The 21480-nt window shown below is 39.2% G+C and overlaps 1 protein-coding gene across 12 annotated transcripts in view; it reads left to right on the top strand.

Annotated features, from left to right (window-relative positions):
- Positions 1-784: 784 nt before the first annotated feature.
- The window catches only part of LOC103711840 (uncharacterized), a 36863-nt gene continuing 16167 nt past the window's right edge, over positions 785-21480 (top strand). For 4 of the 12 annotated variants that reach the window (XR_015973870.1, XM_088712133.2, XM_088712132.2 and 1 more), the window contains exons 1-6: positions 785-1107; positions 3641-3858; positions 7851-7956; positions 8087-8188; positions 9462-9521; positions 16285-16375. Coding sequence is in view for 11 of the 12 variants with exons in the window: in XM_088712133.2 (XP_088568259.1) it covers positions 934-1107; positions 3641-3858; positions 7851-7956; positions 8087-8188; positions 9462-9521; positions 16285-16375 (751 nt within the window). In the remaining variant the exon portion in view is untranslated. Of the gene's footprint in view, positions 1108-2001; positions 2121-3640; positions 3859-5414; positions 5876-7850; positions 7957-8086; positions 8189-9461; positions 9522-9656; positions 9736-16284; positions 16376-21480 lie in introns of those variants that run through there. The other 8 variants (XM_017843982.5, XM_008798133.6, XM_088712136.2 and 5 more) reach the window with 6 other exon arrangements.

Here is a 21480-nt window from a genome sequence, read left to right as displayed (position 1 = left end):
AGACTTTTCCGCTATCCGACGATGTGGGACTAAATTCGGGTGCCTCCGCACAACAATAATAATAGAGAAGAGAGTATGGTGATCAATCATGAGAATGATTAATCATGTGGAAGGCTATAAGATTCATCCATAGTTGTTTATTTTTTAATTGATTATTTTGCTTAGATCAAAGTATATTTAACATCCCAAAGAATGATATTTCTACTTGTTCCTACTATTGTTGAAAATTTGGGACAAGTACGGATAATAGCCTGTTCTCGAATCAGACTAACTTTATACGTATAATTTCTCTCTACACTAGTTAATTACCATGCAAAGAATGGTATGGAATCGTTTGTAACATGACATGTATTGAAACCATGATCGACCGAAAGAGCTAAACTCCTCAAATAAGACAAGGTACTTCGCGCGCTCACCTAACTAATAAGTTTTCCCTTCTCGTTTCTTCCTTTTTGAAAGGACAAGAAGGCTCTTGGATGGACGCTACATTTGATTGGTTCCACCCGGAGCCGAGATGACATTTCAACCGTAGAACACATTATGTTCACGCTGAGACGATACCCAGCATGACACCCTCCAAATGCCATCCAGGGCCCACATGCAGGTGAAAGGCTAGCCGCTCACGTGCAAGTACAAAAGTGCACGTGAGAAGATTTGTAGCCAAGCATTCCGCGCGCCCAAAAACTCACCACGAATAATCCATCCAGATTTCCATCGTGTATGTCTTGTATGATCCATCCGTCTTAGCGTAAAAAAAAGAAAAAAAAAAGAAGGTATCATGTGTGGTCGGAATGGTTCCACGTTCACGCTGTGTACCTGCCAAAACTGGGACAGCTGCTTGTGGAGCCCGGCCCTGCCACGCTGTCCTCTTCTTTGTTCTACCTTAAAAGCTTGGTAGGTGTGGTGTACGTGATCGAGAAAGAGAGAACGGAAATGCGGGTGGCCGTAGTGGGAGCCGGGATCAGTGGGTTGGCGTCGGCCTACGTGCTGGCCAAGGCCGGGGTGGACGTGGTGCTCTATGAGAAGGAGGACTGCTTGGGCGGTCATGCCAAGACCGTAAACTTCGATGGCGTCAACCTGGATCTGGGCTTCATGGTCTTCAACGGAGTAAAACCCCCTCCCCTCTCTCCAGCTAACATTTTCTCTAATTTGAATATATAAGTGACAGGTCACGATAGAGCTAACAAGCCAGAAAAAACCTCTTCATAAACTTTTATTTCTTCTGTTTTTCTCTTGGATGCCACTCAACTCGGGAACCCAGGAAAGAAAAGTTTGGAGTCGAGCTACTTTTTTCTTTGGGTCGTTTCTGAGAGGCTAGAGGTACACATGAAAAAATATCCTTAAAGGGATATTTTGTTTACCGAAAAGATTAAAAGGATATTTCTCCAAGTAGCAGTTTTCTTTTGTTTTATTTTTTTTCGTGATAGTCTCTAAATTAATCTCGATCTCCTCAAGGCTTTTTTACTTTCTAGTTTGACGCTGCCGGTTGTCGTAATTTATCACTGCTCGTGGATGCTCACACATCGAAGACTCGTTTGGTTTGCGGAAAAATGAAGAAAAGTATGGTCAATTAAAAAAATAAAAATAACTTTTGTTTAGTTGGAGTTTTTAAAATAGAGAGATAGAAAAATAGCATTTTCTAAAAATTCTCTTAAGTTATCACATTCTATAGACAACGTCTTTTTCTCTATTAAGGGTGTAATAGATATTTCATATATTTTTTAAAAAAATATATATAAATATTCAATCAAATATAAGCTCCTTTGAATGTGTCTTTTTTTTATGGTCAACTAAATATACTAAAATTATCTTTTTAAAACATTATATTCTCAAAAATTATAGTTTTTTAAAAAATATTAGTAAAAAAAAATCTGCGAACGAGACGAGTCCTAAATATTTTTTGAAGTGGGTGGATTTTGCTCCATGGTTCCTCTCACATGTTCTAGTTTCCTTTAGACCCTTTCTTTTTCGATTGAGTTTAATAGTTAGCTGGCACGTTATCTTCAGGCAGGTAGTTGGCCCGTTGCATCTTCCATCCGCTAAGTCCTGTTCTATGCAGTATGAGAACGAGCGATGGTGACATCTTTTGGCTGCCAAGCCTAGGCCCTCATCGATGAGGTGTATGCCTTTTGTGAAGTTTCGTTTTTGATTTCGTGTTTTGTGAATTAATATTTTAAAGCTGCAAATTTGACCATGTACTCTTTCATTCTTTAGAAAATTCTGTTTTTTTTTTTTGATGATATATATATATATATATATATATATATATATATATATCATCAATAAAATATTTCTCTTCTCGTAAAAATATTTCTATTCATGCACCGATGGCGCTCCAACGTACGGTTTTCTCCCCGTATCCGGTCCCTGCAGTTAAATAAATTTTCTTAAAAACTCAAAGAAGGACTAAGAGGGACAACCATTGGCTATGTAAAAACGTAGAGGGGGAGATGAGAAGAATTTTGGAAATATTTCTATATATTTCAAAGAGTACAACGGTACAAAAAAGCCTACCTGTTTATAATTGACGGTGGCCATACAATAATGATAAACAATTAATTGATGGTGCCATTGAAGTTTGGTAAACAGTTAATTGATGGTGTCAATTAATGGCTCATATACACCAACTTCCTTTCTCAAATTCAAGATGACAATAAAGATGCCAACTTGAGTTTGCTAACTAACTCACGATGACATCCCGATGGACGAGCCTTCATAAAATATCCGCAAGCTATCCACAGAAGCAGTATATATCAATTGAATAGTGCCCGGCCGATATGATGCCGAATAAAGTGACAAACTATCTCAATATGCTTCGTTCGCTCATTAAACACATCATTATGAGCAATTTGCATGGCGCTGATATTATTACAGTGAAGAAAGGAATTACTAGTTAAATTTACACTAATGTCATGTAGTAGCCATCAAAGACATAAAAACTTAGAGATAGTATCTGCCAGTGCATGATACTCAACCTCCCTATAGATCTGTCATTCTACCATCGGTACTATGTAAAAACGTAGAAGGAAAGAAGGGAAGAATTTTGGGAATATTTTTATGTATTTCGACGAGTACAAGAGAGCCCATCTATTATGATTGATGGTGGCCATATAAGAATGGCAAATAATCAATTGGCGGTGGCCATACAAGAATTAATGATAAATAGTCTCATATACACCAACTGGCTCAAATGATGGGCAATGTCTCGCCTCTATAGTTTATGACTCGTCAATTGTATATACGTCCAAATGCTGCCCTTGTTCCATCCCGGCCTTAGATCGAGTGGTCCTACGGCAAGCAGCTCTTGAGTATCCGTCATGCTCCTATCAACTTAGCCGTTCTACTGAACTTATATAAAATATCAAGACTTCCATGGCCCTAAGCGAAAGCTACAGGCTTGAAATCAGACAAAGTTCAAGACGATACACTTGATCTCCTCCTGTCTTGGAATATTCGCCCCCTTATTTATGATGAAACGTGAGGTAACTAGGATCCATGTACAAAAGGGGCGGTAAAGTTAAGATATTAAATAGGAACTCTACAGTAATTTGTCAGACTGCATTTGTGACCTTTCTTTCTCTTCTAGAGTGATAATTTTTAGGAAAAAAAATCAATATAAAATTTTTAAATTCTTTTCCAGGTCACTTATCCTAACATGATGGAGTTCTTTGAGAGCCTTGGGGTCGACATGGAGATATCCGACATGTCATTCGCCGTGAGCTTGGACGAAGGCAAAGGTTGTGAGTGGGGAAGTCGCAATGGATTGGCTAGCTTGTTTGCCCAAAAAAGCAATGCGATCAATCCCTACTTTTGGCAAATGCTCCAAGAAATTGTCAAGTTCAAACACGACGTTATACGGTAAGTAACGGAGCATGCTTCAATCCCTACTTCTAGCTTTTCATAAATTAAAATATGGTTTAAGACGCGAATGCCACAGTGGTGCAGTATAAGTGGTCATGATAACGGATCATACATGAAGTCTTGCTTTCACTGCAATTGTTGTTCCTTTCCCCCTTCTTAGCATATATCCAGATCAACTACGCTCATCGCTCTTGCTTCTTATATCACTTATACCTACCACGTTGGGCTCCGTTCGATGAAAGGTTTGGTATATAATAAAATGTAACAATCTGGTATTGTCTAAGTTTTCTCACCAAATGCCATTTCACATGGGCTAGGTATTTTAAAAAAATTGATAGCCCTGCTTTTCCCCAGCCAATTTGAATAATTCAAACTAAAACTACTATGTCATAGAAAAAGCATAATTTTGTTTTAAAATTAAAATGGATTAGAAATAATTTATTCTACGCTAGTCCTTTTATAGTTTCACAGCCAAATAGATCGACTAGTTATTGATGTTAGGTTATACGACTTTCACTAGTTTCTAATGTGTTATAGATGTTGTTCGAAAAATTATAATCCGACCATGCCGATTTTGCTGGAGTTACAAAATGCTTCCTTTCTTTTCAAATTCTTTAGGTCCCTAAAATTGTACTTCGAAAGCAGTGTGATCATTCTATCGCTGTTAACTTGGTTTTAAGGAATTACATCCTGTGACCATCTCTTTGGAAGCCTCATCCCAATGCCTGTAGGTGTGAAAAGACTCTGGCTTCCTCCTAACTCTCTTCAAATCTAGAGAGGGAAAGGAAAAATGGTCTTCTATATATTTTTTTATTAATATTTTTTCATTGGAAGTATGGTATGTTGTGTCGGTCTGAATCGAATAATATGAGTCATACTGGTATCGATATTCGATACCAGTATGACTCATACTCGTATCGATATTCGATATACTAAAAAATTGGCGTACCGTGCTAGTGCTAGTGCGTTACTGGTATGAGTTGAAATCACCACTTTTCCTAAAAGCTTAAGCTAATAGAATGAGGTAGATTTATTTATATATTTTATATTTTCTTACACTCCTCCTCATATGTGGGTCGGACTTTTTTTTAATGGGCGAGCACAATATGTGAAATTTTTTTAATGATGAGGTTAAAGAGTGTGGGGATAGGGTTCGAACTCAGGACCTCTGCTCTGATACCAAGTTGAAATTACCACATAGGATGAGGTAAATTTAATTATATAATTTATATTTTTTTACAGTATGGAGTTTAATACTGAAATGGTGAATTTTTATTGCAAAAAAGGCCCATCCATGGCCATCGTGAGCGTCATTTCAGATGAGTTTTCCAATTATTTTTTCTTGAAAAAAAATAAAAGTAATGTTCAGAGAAATTCATCCTCCTGATCCAAAGTTTGTTAGGAGCAGGCGGTATGGACCCTAACAAATCTCATGTGATCAAATCACATCGCACTCCCATCGGACACTGCGTCCGGCGGTGAGGTGTATGCCATGTGGGCAGCCTATTGTAATCCAACGGTATGCATTGATCCCAAGCTATCGCGCGCGTCGCGAGGCACCAATACCCTTTCCACTCCCATAAATGGAAGTAGAACGGGGCCTACTCTTCTCCCGCTCGTCATTTCCATCACCTCCCGTTCCCTCCCTTTCTTGGTTTCGAAGCGATGGGAACGGAAACGGAGATTTTCTCCGTCGATCTCATCGTCTTCGCGTCAAGATTCCGTCGGCCGCCGCCGCCGCCGCCAGGTGGAAGGAGACAGCCATCTCGCTCTTTCCCGGCGAAGGGCCGGCGATCGATGTCGGAGATGGAGATCGGCATGGGAGGGAGGAAGGGAGGGAGGCGGGGAAGATTCCGCTCCGGACGCTGAGGAGGATTCTATGGAGATTTCAAGAATCTCCCTTCCTCCCATCTTCCTCTTCTTCTTCCATGGGAGATCATGCAAGGAGGCGGCCGAATCGAGAATTAGATACGCACTGACGCCATCGTGTGGTGTACTAGGGTTTGAGATCGAGGTAAATTACCCAGCTATCTTAGAGTTTCTTGTTTTGTTTTATTCGGTTCTTGAACTCTTTTTGTCTATTAGTTTTGGGTTGATATATGTCTTATGATTTCGTTTGAATTTACCTTGCCTGTTGATTTCTTGAAATCTCTGGCCTCTCTTTTCGGATTAGATAAGTTTATCTTGTTTCATGTTAGATTATGTGTGATAATTTTGTTCTTGAAGTCTTCCTTCAATCTTAGAATCAGCTGAGATTAATCGCCAGAACTTGTTGTTCGCCAAGAACTTCACTTGTTGATTTATTGAACTTTCAGGCTTTTTTGTTTTTGGTTAGATCAGTCTCTCTTGTTTCATGATAGATTATGTCCGACAATGCAGTCTCAAGATCTTGCTTCTATCTCAGAACCATCTTGGAAAACTGCCAGAGGACATCAAGAACTTCGCTTCTTGGTTTTTGAATCAGGAACATCAACCATCAATTTTGTGATCTAGACCCTTCTTTTCCGCCACATTACCTCTTGTGGCTAGCCAATCAAGAAACAATGACTCCAAGATTGCCCAGAATGCTTAGCGGGATCTATAATAGTATACTTCTCACAACGAATCTGTAAAGAAAAATCCTCAATGCCATTCCAAGCAGCCTTACGTTGGTTGTGAACCTGTTCTCAACCACTTTATTTAGTCCTTCTATGGGCAGAACATGACATTCACAAACTGTTCTCTTTGTTGTCAAGTTCTCTGCGAGAATTCAAATGTCAACATGAAGACCTGTGTTGCCTTTTGCTCCATGTTTAATTTTCAGAGTACCTTAATGAATCTAGTTTACATCCTTATATTGTAAAATTTTAAAATTTAATACGATAATTTCAAGGCGGAGTATATTCGCATAGTTTAGGTCCAGTGAAATGATAATACACTTCATCAATATTGGATGATATGGAGCAAATTCTTCTTGAGGACTTTAGGGAGACTTGGAACTCATTATATCATACATTTATGCTACTAAAATTACTGCATATGCGCAAAATTGATGTTCTGAAGCTAATTCACTAAAACATAGGTACTGAACACGCCACAATCTTTTTGCATGAGAACTCAAAATGACCAGTACATAATATTATTCTTATAGAAAGTTACGATCATTAGTTTGGTATGGTGGATTTAAAAACCAGCTAATACCAATACAATGATCATAGGTTTAGCAAAAAAAAACTGGAAAATGAAAATATGTCATTTTTTGCTCCAGATAAAAGATTGAAAAGGAAAGAAATTAAAAAGAGAAACTATTAGATTGAAATTGTGTGGATTCTCACTTCTTTTCTTGAGCTTTTTATGGGGGAAAACTTAGGTGCTTTATATGTCAAAATATGTTTGTGATGAAAGCGACATCATGTCATATATATCCGAATTGTGTGTCTAAACATTTCTGCATTTGATAGATGTTCCATTTGGGTGTATATGCTCTTTTAATTTAAGAATCCTTGATAAATGGTTATTTGATTGGCAAACCCAGACAAATAACCTCATGTTCATCTTGCATAAGTTATTAACCATATTTGGACTTAAGACGACACTGGCATGACCAGGATCTTTTTTTTTAATAACTTGTGTCAAATATAATTATTAGCTTAACGATAAGGAAGAAAAATAAAAAAGACTGTGAAGGTTCTTTCCATGGCATTTCCATGTTGTTATAGCTGATAAATATATTTAACTCCAGAGTTCAATGTGGTGTTTTTTTTTTCCTGACATCTTTTATTTACCGCATACTGTGCTGAACCTGGGGGAAAGTATTAACTTTCCTTGCTATGGCAAAATTTCGGACCAGAATAAGTTCTTTTGTTGAATGGCCATGTAAAGTCTTGTCATGTTATATTAGGCTTTAACTTTAATAGTAGAATCACTTTCATTAATTTCATTTTTTCTTGTTTTTTAATCATTTCTCCATCTCTGCATGAGAAACTAACATATCAATCTTGTTTTGGAAGGTACCTTGAGAAGTATGAAAACAACCCTGATCTGGACCGTAATGAAACATTGGGGCATTTCATTAAGTCACATGGATACTCTCAGTTATTTCAGAAGGCTTATCTTGTGAGACTGCTCATGCATTTGTTCAAAATGACATTCTTATTTCTCTAAAATAACTGTTGGAGTAGAAACTAATGTTCCTGGTTAAACTATCTGTTCTTTGTTGGTCTATTAAATGCATTCAATTCTGCAGGTTCCGATCTGTGCTTGTATCTGGTCGTGCCCTTCAGAAGGTGTAATGAGCTTCTCTGCATTTTCTGTGCTTGCATTTTGCCGTAATCATCATCTTCTTCAGGTTAAGATCCCTTTGGTTTCTTTTGGGTACTATCCTGAAATATTGTTATGATTTCCTTTAGATTTTTGAAAACTACTTTGTACTATTGGTAATTTAATCTGTTGTGCAAAAAGCTATACAGCTGTAAGGGCGTGTGGTGAATGAGCAGTAGTGCAACCTTTGAAGACCAGAATAAGAAACTGACAAATGCACCCTAACATCTAGATACCTTCTTTTGGAGCACTCTGACTGTGTTACCAGGAAAATAAAAATTAAAGGTGTTATAAGAGTCAAGAACAAGCAATTTAAATGATCATGTTCACCTCTATCTAAGTAAAACAATTGTTTTTTGTATACAGAAATCTGGATTAAAGTTTTTTTACCTGTCTCTTCTACTTTCTGTGCACTTTGGTATGATATGGTCTCTATAAAAAGCTTATATTGTTTGACTCAACCTAATAACTCCACTACAACATTGGTTAATACCAAGGTCTTATGTCTCGATGTCCTGTACCGGCACCTTACCTGTACAGTATTGTATGAGACCATATCGTTGCAAGGTAAAGGTACTCAGTCACACACTACCCAGTGTTGGCATTATAATGTATCTAGCTCCTATGAGTACTGTTTCGCAACCAATATGATATGGTATGCTTGGATGGTTTGATATGTAAAACCTAGGTTAATACACTAGATGCTTTAGATATATATTCTTCCATTAAATTGTAAATAAATATTTCATTGAATTAAAAAAAAACCTGAAGGTTGGTGCTAGTTTACATCCCTTCCATGCATATATTCATATTTTCTATCTGCTAAGCCTATTCAAATCAACATGCATAGAGGTGTTTTCTTTTATACTACTTCTATGTATATCTTTGTCAAGCAGAGCTGTGTCACTTGCACATTACATTTTAAACACATAGGTCGGTTGTATAATGTGGTCTGAGTCATCACTATAATTTTATAGCAACATTGATCAACATGTTTAACAATGTCATGCTGATTGTTAACAAGGAATTACAAGAGCAAACTTCGTAAAATTTTTCTCATGATGATTTGTTGTCTGACATATAGTTCTACACTACATTATGTTATGTACCATTTGGCTCCAATCTGATGTGTGAAAGTCTCTAGAGCTTGAGATATTTATTTTGTATGTTGGAATATCATGTTAGATATGCATAAGATAAATCTACATGATATCATTCTCATTTTAAGCTGGATCTTTTACTCCTTGTATAGCCTACATTAATACGTAAATATTGACTATTTGATCTTATTTTCGCTCCAGCTGTTTGGCCGCCCACAATGGCTTACTGTCAAGCAGCGATCTCATTGCTATGTTAGAAAGGTTGGACATTTACATCATCTAAATTCATACCATCAAGTAGCAGTGATTTTACTTGGTTAATACAATGAGGATATGCCTCTTCTTGATGATGTTACATTTCAATTGAATTTATAGCTAACCTAAAAGTACTAGCAGGTAAGAGGAGAACTAGAGAGCAGGTGTTGTCAAATTAGAACAGGGTGTGCAGTGAAATCTGTCTTAAATATTGATGGAGGTAAATGGACTTTTCTGGCAGATGGTTATCTATTGGTTCTCATTAGTGATGTTGAATTATGCTTTTATTGTTGTTTAAAAAACTTGACAGTGCGGTAATATCAGACTATTCAAAAGGTTAACTTTCTCTTTGTTAACAATTCAAATGAAAAAAATCATTTTTGTTAAATTGACTGAAAAATACATCACGATGAAAAAATTAACAGTAAAAGAATTTAAAAGATATTGTTTTATCTAAACTAAACTTTAGGAGCACCGGTGCACTGGTAGGTATGGAGAAAATTTATAATGTTTTGACAGGGTTCGGCAAGGATAACAGCATTATTTTTTGGTGAAAACAACATTTCTTTTTTCTTGCTGCATCTGGCGAAAGATATGCTGTTAATTATCAATGATTGTTGGAATTGGAAGTTTGTTGGATAGGTTGGGAACTGATGTTAAGGAACAATAGGCATGGCCCAGCTCGGACGCCAGATGGTCATTGTCATGCCTTCATTATTTAGATGTCACTTTGCTCTTTTGGATTTTATACTTTCTTGCTGCTCTCTTTCATCTTTGGACCATTAACCTGTTTATGCAAACATTGTTGGAAAGTTTTTTTTAAGATAATCCTATGATTGTTTTACTTCCAAATGTAACAGGAGAGGCTGACTTGGTTGTATGAAAGTCCCATTTGGGCCTGAAGAAGATTGTTTTGAAAAATGAAGGAATGTGATGGAAAGGTGGTGCCGTAAATAGACATGATCAAATGATGCATCAATTTAATCTAATGAATGTTTACAAAGAGAGGTGGTAATATATGATTAAAACTTATACAATAGAGTTAGCATGAAAGCATATTCTTGTGTTGGATGCAATTCCTACAGTGGTTGGCATGGAGACTATTTAATATGATATAGAATGTTAATCGTGTAAGCGGAATTGTGGATATGGAGAATTCTAAACACAGTACAAGTGCTATGTAAAGATCGCAGATGTCCTAGTCTTAAGAGGTTTAATACAGGAAATGTACAGTTCTAGTCTGTTACATAGAAAGATTGCATCTAGAAGATAGCTAGCACATGACAATGTATGACAGAACATGATGATGGTAAGTATATGATGTGCTATATAACTTTGTGGATTTACTATTTTTAGTAAATCATTTCAGTTCCCTATATCATTTTTTTCATTTGAAAAAAGATAGGTTCATGGAGTTTGAAGATGCCAACCTTGATGAGAGGTATCATTTCAAATGGATGCAAGGGAAGGATGCATCCATCAATTTCAAGTCAGTACAGTTGGTTAATCGACATGAGGAGAGCAGGAAATGCTTTTTCTAGGATATGATTCTTACACTTCCAGTGCTAAGAGCAATGGTTGTGGTATAGGTAGTGTTGCATGGATATGGATATGAGGATTGGATTCAAGTGTATATCCAAGTATTTGAATCAGCAAGAGGGAGTTATGGGGATGCATAGGATAAACTATAATTTTGACTAAATTATATATTTACATATTTAAATATCATTTGTCAATTCTTTTAATATACATGATTCTCTTTCAAATCTCCTAATTAACTTAGGGGTATAAGAAAAATAATATTTTTGTAAAGTTATTTTAATACGTACATCCTTGGTCAGTATCTAAAAAGAGCAAATACCTCACTCCTAATATCAAAATGGAAGGTCAAACTCATTGTTCGAACTTCGAAAGAGTTTAACTCTTTGCCAATCTTTAGAAGTGGCAATTAAAGAACGTCGTAAGTGGCAATTAAGTCTTAAGATGTCAACCTTGATGTTAGGTATCATTTCAAATGGATGTGCAGAAAGGATGGATCCAAGGTCCGCCGAACCGGTACTAGGACCTGTACCAGTCGGCGGCTGATTTGGTACCAATTCGGTACCGTACCGACACCCCGTACCGGTAGGGCGTGTCGATTCTGTACCGGCATGACTAATTTTTTTTGGTGGAATATTTCAAGTTGATTTAATTGGTAATCACTTTTTTTGAACTTTTTCAATAATTTTAAGTCTAAATTGATGTTTTCTAATCTTGGTTTAACCTAAATAATGTATTTTATTGTTTTAAAATGATACATATCATAAAATGAATAGTTAGATGTTGCATGCTATAAGGAGCAACATGAAATATCCTTAAATCAAGTAGTGAGGTAAAAATTATAAAATAATACAATCAATTATATACATTTAAATTACAACATACATGCTAATATCTAAAATCGGATCGAGTGACGATGCCTCTCATAGATATCTGAATCATCGGCATAGTCACGAGCATGGACTGTCGAGCCGGGCCAAACTGCTTGGTTTGGCTCGTACCGAGCGACATGGTGCGAAATCGGATCGGTTCAGCCTCCATTTTCAGTTCCGGCACCGAACCGGGCGGAACCAGTACCGAACCGATCCAGAATCGGCCGAACAAGGTCCGAACTAGGCCTTACCAGTGCGAACCGGCCGGTTCTATCCGAACTCAGTGCGAATCGATCGGTTTGTAATGAGTTGACCCGGTTCTGAATCGGGCCCCTCCCTTTTTCTTTGTGTAATATTATGATGTAGTTGGGAAGGCCCGAGAAGGCTTTCCCAACAACATTAGTAAGCGGGGAACCAAGGTTCCGTCTTTCTCTTTTTCCACCAGGTCAAAAATCACATCGATTCAACACTTCAAAAGGAAGATCTAAGTCTAAATAAGATGTATTTTCTCTCCTTTATCTCATTTTCTCATTTTTTTGGCTTGAAAGAATAGCTCAAAAATTGCAAAATAAGAAGAGATCATACAAAAATTTTTGATTTCGGCTCGATTTTATTATATATTGCAGATCTATGGACGGTCTAAATGATGACATAAAAATTTTTAAATTTTGAATTATATATATATTTAAAAAATTTAAAATATATTTTTGGATTAAAAATAGAAAAAATAAAAAATATATAAAATCAGAAGCATATTTAGGGGTATGCTAGCTACTCTTCAGCAAAATTTAGTATCCATTCATATATGTTTTGATGCGATAATGCGCATAGTGGCCTAGGTCTAATTTTGAATTTTTTTTTGAAGTAGAAAATATATTTTTTCTGAATTTACGATATTTAAACATATTTTTAAATTTAAAAATATTAAAAAATATATAAATAAATAAATAATATTAAAAATTAGTATTATATATTAGATAAATCAGATGTATTTTCCGACATAAAAAAAATATCTTTATCGTAAGTTAATTTTGCTATTTTTAAAGAATTGATAAACTGACGTAGTTGATAAATCTGTAAGAATAAAGCCATCAAGAAAAAAGGAGTCAAAGCGTGACATTGGTTGGGATCATGGGCAAATGCTCTCGGGTCGACACCATTGGAAGTGCAACTGGTGCAACACAAAGTTTAGGAAAAGAGGAGTAACTAGGTTGAAGCAACACTTAGCTAGTGGTTATTTTAACATATCTATGTGCCGAAAATGCCCATAGAAGGTTCGACAATTGATGAAGAAATACTTTGCTAATCAAAGGTCTCGAGATAATCGATGCCATAGGTTTGTAGAGTGGCGAAGGAGAGGATTTTCAAAAAGAAGACGTAGGTGGACTACCGAGCGGTAAAGCCACCTTATTACTCCGGTGTCCGCTCCAGATAATGAGGCACAGATTCAGGTTGTCATGCAGGTGAGCCTGAATGATCAATGGCAGCAAGATGAAGTGGCCAAGTATAAAGCTCGATTTGGGCCTTCGTACTACGAGTTGGATTCTAATTCTGCGAGCAATTGGGCAGATCCAGTGATCAGGAGGACCTCAGTCAGAAAGGTCATTAGCAGAGGCGGGGGCTGTATTGCATCTATGTCGGAGGATTTTAGTAGTAAAAAGAAGTCATCTAGAGAGATTCCATCAGGAGCAGCAATCCATGATTTAGATCCACTTGCCTTCTCTAGCAGATATTCGAAGCAGCAAAGGGTGGACTCAATGCTGAAGAAGGATAAGAAAAATGATATGTGGCGAGCTATTAGATCCTAGTTCCACTTCAGTCATATCCCAGCGAATGTGGCAGATAATATGTACTATAGGTCTGCCATTTTCGCCACACAAGCTGCCAGTCCCGATGTAGATCCTTCAAGTCTGAAGGACATTTACGGTGAGCTTCTTGGCAATAATGAGCTAGAGAAATAGATTGCCTCATACAAAAGCAAGTGGCCTGTATATGGACTGACAATGATGTGTGATGGTTGGACCGGCCCTACCAGACGGAGCATTATCAATAGGGCTGTCAACGGGTCGAGCTGCTCGAGCTTGGCTCGGGCCCGGCTCGGTAAAAGCCCGGCTCGAGCTTGACTCGTTAGTTAAACGAGCCCAAGCTCGAGCCCAAAATGAGGCCTGTTTAAATCCGAGCCTGAGCAGCTCACGAGCTCAAATGAGGGCTCAATCCAATTAACAATTTAATTGGGTCCCAATTAAACTTGGACTCAACCCAATTAAATTTTATTTAGCTTAATCAATTTAAATCCCAATCTGATTGAACCCAGTTAGATTTAGTTCAGACCCAACCTGAGCTAACCCAAATCCATTTAATTTCTTTAAATCAAATTGGATTGGTTCAGGTTCGGAGCCAACCTGTTAACCCGAACCAACCCGTTAACCCATTCCTCCCTCCTCTTTCTTTTCCTTTTCTTCTCCTTCTTCTCGGTTTCTCCAGAATCTTCCCAACCCCACCTCCATGGCTCCACCCCCGCCTCCACGGCTCCGTTCTCCTCGCCCCAAGCCAAAGCCGATGCCCCCCTCCCTGCCCTCCTCTCCGACAACGGATACGATGACGAGGACGACGACGATGCCGTACACTCGATCCCAGCTCTCCGAGAAGCTCCGCCGCCTCCGCAAGAAGTTCTGCATTATGTCCGGCCGGGCACCCTTCCTACGTCTCCTCCTCTCCCTTCTCCGCCCCCGATGCCGCCACCCCCGGCGGGGGAGGCGACAAGCGTCGCCGCCCCAACCCCCGCGCCCCATCCGGCCGTTCCCGCGCCGAGGCTCCCCCTACGGCCCTACCCTCCAGCTTTCACTCCCTCCCCCACGGCCGAGCCCGCGGCCGACGCCTGTGCCGGCAGTGCTTGCGGCCGCCCCCTTCTTTCTCCTCTTCTTTTCTTTCTTTTTTTCTTTCTTTCCTTCGTTCTCTCCTCCGATGAACCGCCGATGGGGATCGGGATCGGGATGGGACGGGCTCGGGCTTGGACAAACGAGCCTTACGAGCTCAAGCCCGAGCCGGGCTGTGCCAAGTAGGCTCGAGCCCAATACAGGGCTCGGCATCGAGCCCGAGCTCGAGCCCGAGCCTGGAATTTTATCAACCGAGCCGAGCCCGAGGGGCTCGGGCTCGGCTCGGCTTGGCTCGTTAACAACCCTAATTATCAACTTCATGACATATTGTGATACGAAGACTTTCTTTCACAAGTCGGTTGATACTTATGATTAGTTGTACGATGCCACGTACATCCTCAAACTGATTGTAATAACCCCAAAATATTTTTTTTTATACATAAAAAAAGGATAGAATAGTCCTTTAAAATTGATATAAGGGGTAAAATTGGAAAGAATCAAAAGATAATGGCATAGTTGTAGATGCGTTGAAGTGGTAAGGGTAAAATGGGAAGGAATCAAAAGTTAATGGCATAATGGTAGATATGTTGAAGTGTTAGGGGTAAAATGGGAATTTAATAATATTAAACAAAGGATGAATAGTGCCTTGATGTGATTTAATTGGAGGGTTTGAGCTGGCTTTTGGAATGAAACCGAGAGACAGAGAGGGGAGTCTCAGGCGTGAAACAGAGAGGAAAGAAAGAAAGAAAAAGAGAAGAAGAAGAAGAAGAAAGAAGAAGAGGAAGGGGATTCGAGGAGGAAAGAAATTCCGGTTGCGCTGCCAGCTGAAGGGAAAAGTGTAGATCTCCTTCTTCTCTACGCAAGGACCTCGATTTCCAAAAAGAAAAAGGGTAAATATCCATCTCTATCTAGTCTTTTGATGATATTAGGCTATACAAAGGGTGGATGTAGTCTAGAGGGGTCGGATAAGGATTGTAGAGGTGGTTAAAAGAGGAAGAATCGAATTTCGACAAATTTTTCCGGCACTACGGAAAAACTGTGTCGAAGTCCCAACTTTGGAAAATTATTTCGGGGGTCAATCAGCCTCCGATGGTGATGCATGTTACCTTTTTGGAATCCCTTATGAGTGTAGAATGTTAGGTAAAAATTTCATCAAATTTGGAGTCTGGAAAGTGGATCAAACCCGGGATGAAGTAACCGGCTGTCAGTCCGGGTTACTGTTCATCCGGGTGGAAAATAAGGGATTTCATGCTATAATAGAGTATTAAGCCTAGATCAAGCTAAAAGGGACCTTGTACTCATGCAAAGGAGTCCCTAATACATATAAATGGTGAGTTAATTTATTAAAAAGAAAAAGAAGAAAGAAAAGAAAAGATTTAGAGAACGAGGGAGTTGAATCAATTAAAGTTCCCTATATTATAATTGGCACGTAAATTATGGCTCTTGATACAAGACTAAATGTATTGTAAATGCATGTCATAGTTGGGCAAGAAGCTAGGGAACAAGAGGAAGAAGTTCCCCACTGCCTGCTGTAGATTTTTGGAGGCGTATCAGGGCTGTGCCGGATTGACAGGTGAGTGGGAGCTTGTACTTTGCACCATGAGCACATTCCTTATTCATTTTCATGAATGTTGCCAAGTGTGATTTGATTCCACCCGAGCTTATTGATTAATTGTTGTAGTAGATTCCTCTATAATCTTGATTCTCTATGCTTGATTATTTTGTACATGCATTTGAGGGAACATTGAGAGGAATTACGAGGGGTTGATGAGTAACCAAATTGATTCCGAATTGTGAAATAACTTCTTTTGTAAATTGATTTCATTTTCTCTATTTCAAAGACTTGTAGAGCCCTTCTTATGGTATATTGAGTTGCATTGTACTCCCGTGATTCCTCACTCCCAATCCTGATGTTAGTTATAATTGGGTCGTGGCCGAGTGAGTGGTAGTCTTGATTATGCTCCTTTTTAGTAGAGTATTGGGAGGGTGCATTATGGCATTTATGCATGGCTTGGCAGTATCTGCAGGACGCCTATAGTCGATGGGGTTGAACATCGGCCTTTGTGCACATAGTAGCCTTCTGGGTGGGCGGAGCCCAGTCCCTTCCTAGGGGGGACACGGCCCTATGCGTAGGATCGGCCGGTCCTACGACTTATATTCTGCTTGCCGCCGGGCATAGTAAGACCCCGCGAGGTGCAGTATGGCTTTCCGCGGATGTAGAATTTCCGCGAGGTGCCGTTTAGTATGTAGATGTGAGATGAATTTCTGTTCTGGATACTGGCCGGCATTTACATGATTAGTGTGGTGTTTTATCCTGCATATGCATGTGACAGTAGGGAGTTGTTGCTGGTTCGCCTGGGGCGTAAAACCCACCTTCCGACAGCTGTCTAGTATTTACATTATCGATATGGTGTCTTATCCTGCATATGCATGTGACAGTAGGGAGTTGTTGCTGGTTCGCCTGGGGCGTAAAACCCACCTCCCGACAGCTGTCTAGTGATGATTTCAGCATATTGACACCTGATTTGTATGTTCCAGCATTATGATCTGTTGAGCATATTCATGAGTAGCATATATGTTTACTTGATTATTCCATATATGCTTCAGATGAGTTGATATTGATTGTGGTGATATTGATGATTTACTCCATATTCTCTATGTTGAGATCATGTTCATCTTGTTATTGCTCTTGAGATTTCACCTCGAGCCATGATTATATCTTGTCTCATGTGCATAGTACTCTCTACTCCACTCACTGAGTATTTATATACTCACTCCCCAGTTTGGTGTTTTTGATTGCAGGGCAGGTATTGTATAGAGAAGAGCAGGGTTAGAGATTGCCTGCTAGCTGTGCCGCTCCATAGTATAGTATAGTATAATGTAGATAAAGGTTTATCCCCTTTTGGTGTATTATAAACCTTCTGTTGTATTTAGTGTATAGTTACAGTCATAAATCCTGTTGTGGATATGGGTTTGACCATGGATGGAATGGGAACCAGATTTTTATACAGATGAGTTATATGCCTGAGATAATGTATTGATATATATTGTCCAGGTTCATTATGTGACGGATTATGTGATTGCTGCTCTGACAGGTAGTGTGCTGTATGTATTGAGATAATCCTGACAGGTCACTATAGGAAAAGTGATCATTTTGTGCATATATAATGCCAAATTTTTTAAGATTTATTGATGATTGATAGGTAGTAGGGTTCTACGCGGTGGCTGGTGGCCTTATGCCTACCCGCACCCTAGGACCGTCGCGGCGGCCCACCGGGAACAGGGCGGGGGTCGTGACACTGATGGAAAAGATGATTTATCAGGTAGGAGAGGAGAATGTCGTACAGGTTATCAATGATAATGAGCCACAATATAAAGTCGTCGGAGAGATCTTGATGGAGCGGCGACCACATATTTTCTGGACCTCATATGCTGCACATTGTATCGACCTCATGTTGATGGACATTGTGAAGATTCGTAGGATGCAAAAGACAGTGAAGACAGTCCAAACCATCACCAGATATATTTATAATCCTACGTGAATCCTTTTACTTATGAGGAGGTATGTAGAGAGAGATCTCGAGGCCAGGAGTCACACGGTTTGCTACCAACTACGTTGCATTAGATAGTCTTTTTGAGAAAAAAAACCCTACGTCAGATATTTGTTAGTTCTAAGTGGTAGAAAAATAGATATGTGGGGGTCGACACTGAAGGGAGCATAGTCGAAGACTTATGACAAGGCAGACATTCTGGTAGCGGGCCACTCTCAGCAGCTGTCGTAAGAAAAGTATGAATATAGGTATTTTCTTACCTACGACTATTGAAATTTACGAGACTCCAAAGTTGTCGGTGCTCTCTCTAAATATTTTGATCCATGAAAAAGAACCATGTTCTACTATGTTAATAATTGAAGATACCAGTTAACTTAGACATGTCACTTAAGTTAACTTATCCCTTCTAAACGTAGTGCCGCGACTTCTGGATCAGGCTCCATCTTGTAAATTATTTCGTCATCTATATCGATTCCAGCTACGGTATACTGAAACCGAGGATTCATATAGTATGCTGCAGATAGAGTTCGTTATTGTCTTAGCAAAATTATACAAGTATAGGAGCCATCTAACTTTCAATGTTCTTGCTTATCTGCTTGATGCAAGTCCTTACGTATTTGGTAGTCCCACTGCCGCTTAATGATGTTGATGTACTTGTGGGCATATGTTGGATCTGCCTCCATAATTTGAATCTTTGCCCTCTCCATCATGTGATATAGGAAGCCCATCTGGGGGTATCTCTCGCTGTTTACGGCTCGAAGCATTTCATACAATGGTTTGATAGCCTTTACTATCGTGTGGCCTGCTGTTAGAATGTCTGCCTCGTCACCAAATCTTTGACTATGCTCCCTTTAGCATCGGCCCTCGCATATCTATTTTTCTACCACTCGGGGCTGATAAACATTCGACGTAGGGCTGCTTTCTTCTCAAGAAGGCTATTAAGTGCAACGTAGTTGGTAGCAAATCATGCGACTTCTGGCCTCAAGATTTCTCTCTGCATACCTCCTTATCAGTAAAAAGACCCACGTATGGTTATAAATGTGTGGTGATCGTTTGGGCTGTTTCCACTGTTTGTTGCACCCTACGAATCTTCACAATGTCCATCAATATGAGGTCGATACAATGTGCAGCATATGAGGTCTAGAAAATGTGGTCACTGCTCCATCAAGATCTCTCCGACGACCTTATGTTGTGGCCCATTATCAGTGATGATCTGTACGACATTCTCCTCTCCTACCCGATCAATCACCTCCTTCATCAATTTGAGGATGTACATGGCACCGTGCACTTGATCAGAAGCATCAACCGACTTGTGGAAAAAAGTCTTCGCATTGCAATATGTTATGAAGTTGATAATGCTCCGTCTGGTAGGACTGGTCTAACCATCACAACACTGTCAGTCCATATGTGGGCCACTTGCTCTTGTATGAGGCAATCTATTTCTCTAGCTTATTACTACCAAAAAGCTCACCGTAGATGTCCTTTAGGCCTGAAAAATCTACACCGGGACCGACAATCTGTATGGCAGAAATGGTAGACCTATAATACGTGTTATCTGCCACATTCGCTGGGATATGATTGAAGTGAAACCAGGATCCAATAGCTCGTCACCTATCCTTCTTCAGCATTGAGTCAATCCTTTGCTGCTTCGATTCTCTGCGGGGGAAGGTATGTTGATCTAAATCATGGATTGTTGCTCATGATGGAATCTCTCTAGATGACTTTTTTTTGCTACCAAAATCCTCCAGCATAGATGCAATACGGCCACCGTCTCTGCTAATGGCCTTCTTTTCTGAGAAGGTCCTTCCGAACTCTGGATCTATTCTGCTCCTCACAGAATTGGAGCCCGACTCGTAGTACGAAGGCCCAAATTGAGCCCTATGCCTGGCCACCTTATCCTGCTGCCACTGATCATCCAGACTCGCCTGCATGGCAGCCTGAATTTGTGCCTCGTTATCTAGAGCGGATGCCTTTTTTGACTCTTTGGAGTAATAGAAAGATGGCTCTGCCGCTCGGTGGTCCACCTTTGCCTTCTTTTTGGAAATCCTCTCCTTTATTGTTATGAAATCAACGAAGTGCTTTTTCATCAGTTGTCGAGCCTTCTATGAGCATTTTCGGCGCATAGATACGTCGGGATAACTACTAGCTAAGTGATGCTTCAACCTGGTTACCCCTCCTTTTCTAAACTTTGTGTTGCACCAGTTGTACTTTCGATGGTGCCGACCCGAGAGCATTTGTCTATGATCCCAACCAATGTCACGCTCTGACTTCTTTTTTCTTGATGGCTCCATTCCTATCGGTTTATCAACTATGTCAGTTTATCAATTCCTTAAAAATAGCAAAATTAACTTACGATGAAGATAATTTTTTTATGCCAGAAAATACGTCTAATTTATCTAATACATAATATTAATTTTTAATATTATTTATATATATATATATTTTTAATAATTTTTAAATTTAAAAATATGTTTAAATATCATAAATTCAGAAAAATATGTTTTTCTAAATTATGTAATACATACGACTAATTTTTTATAATTTTTCTCCCGCAGCTCTGAAGAAGAGGCAGGCTCCGGCTCAGCAGCCGGGGGGAGGTTGAGATCGGAGGAATTGGTCGACTCATCAGGCTCATGACCTGAAGACTGCAGGTTCGAGCCCTGGCTTGAAAGCACCTCTTCTTTCTTCCTCTCTTGGCGGTGAGATTCGATGTGGCTTTTGAGAGACTCAGTAAGGGGGAAGAGCTTCCTGGTCCAGCCTCACAACCCTTCGCGGGTTGGTCAGACGGAATTGGACAAAGAAAAGAGAGTGCTCGGACAACCGACGGTTCTTCGATTCCTTGGCCCTCTGTTGGTTCTGCTACCCGGACTACATCGACCCAGCTGCAATAGCTGAACGATCTTTGTTGAAGATTCAGGGGGACATGAAGATCTACCAACCGAGATTCAATATCAAAAATATTCATCGTTCATATTGACTGAAGGCGAGACTGTTCAATACCAAAAATTACTTCTAAATTATGTAATACATACGACTAATTTTTTATAATTTTTGGTATTACTTATATATATTTTAATTATTTTTCGAATTTAAATTTTTTTTAAATATTAATATTTAAAAAAATTTA

Source organism: Phoenix dactylifera, chromosome 16 (genome assembly GCF_051530095.1).
Source record: "Phoenix dactylifera cultivar Ajwa chromosome 16, Ajwa_hap1_PhDact_Kaust_v1.1, whole genome shotgun sequence".
Lineage (NCBI taxonomy): Eukaryota > Viridiplantae > Streptophyta > Magnoliopsida > Arecales > Arecaceae > Phoenix > Phoenix dactylifera.
This window is presented reverse-complemented; position numbering and strand designations above follow the sequence as displayed.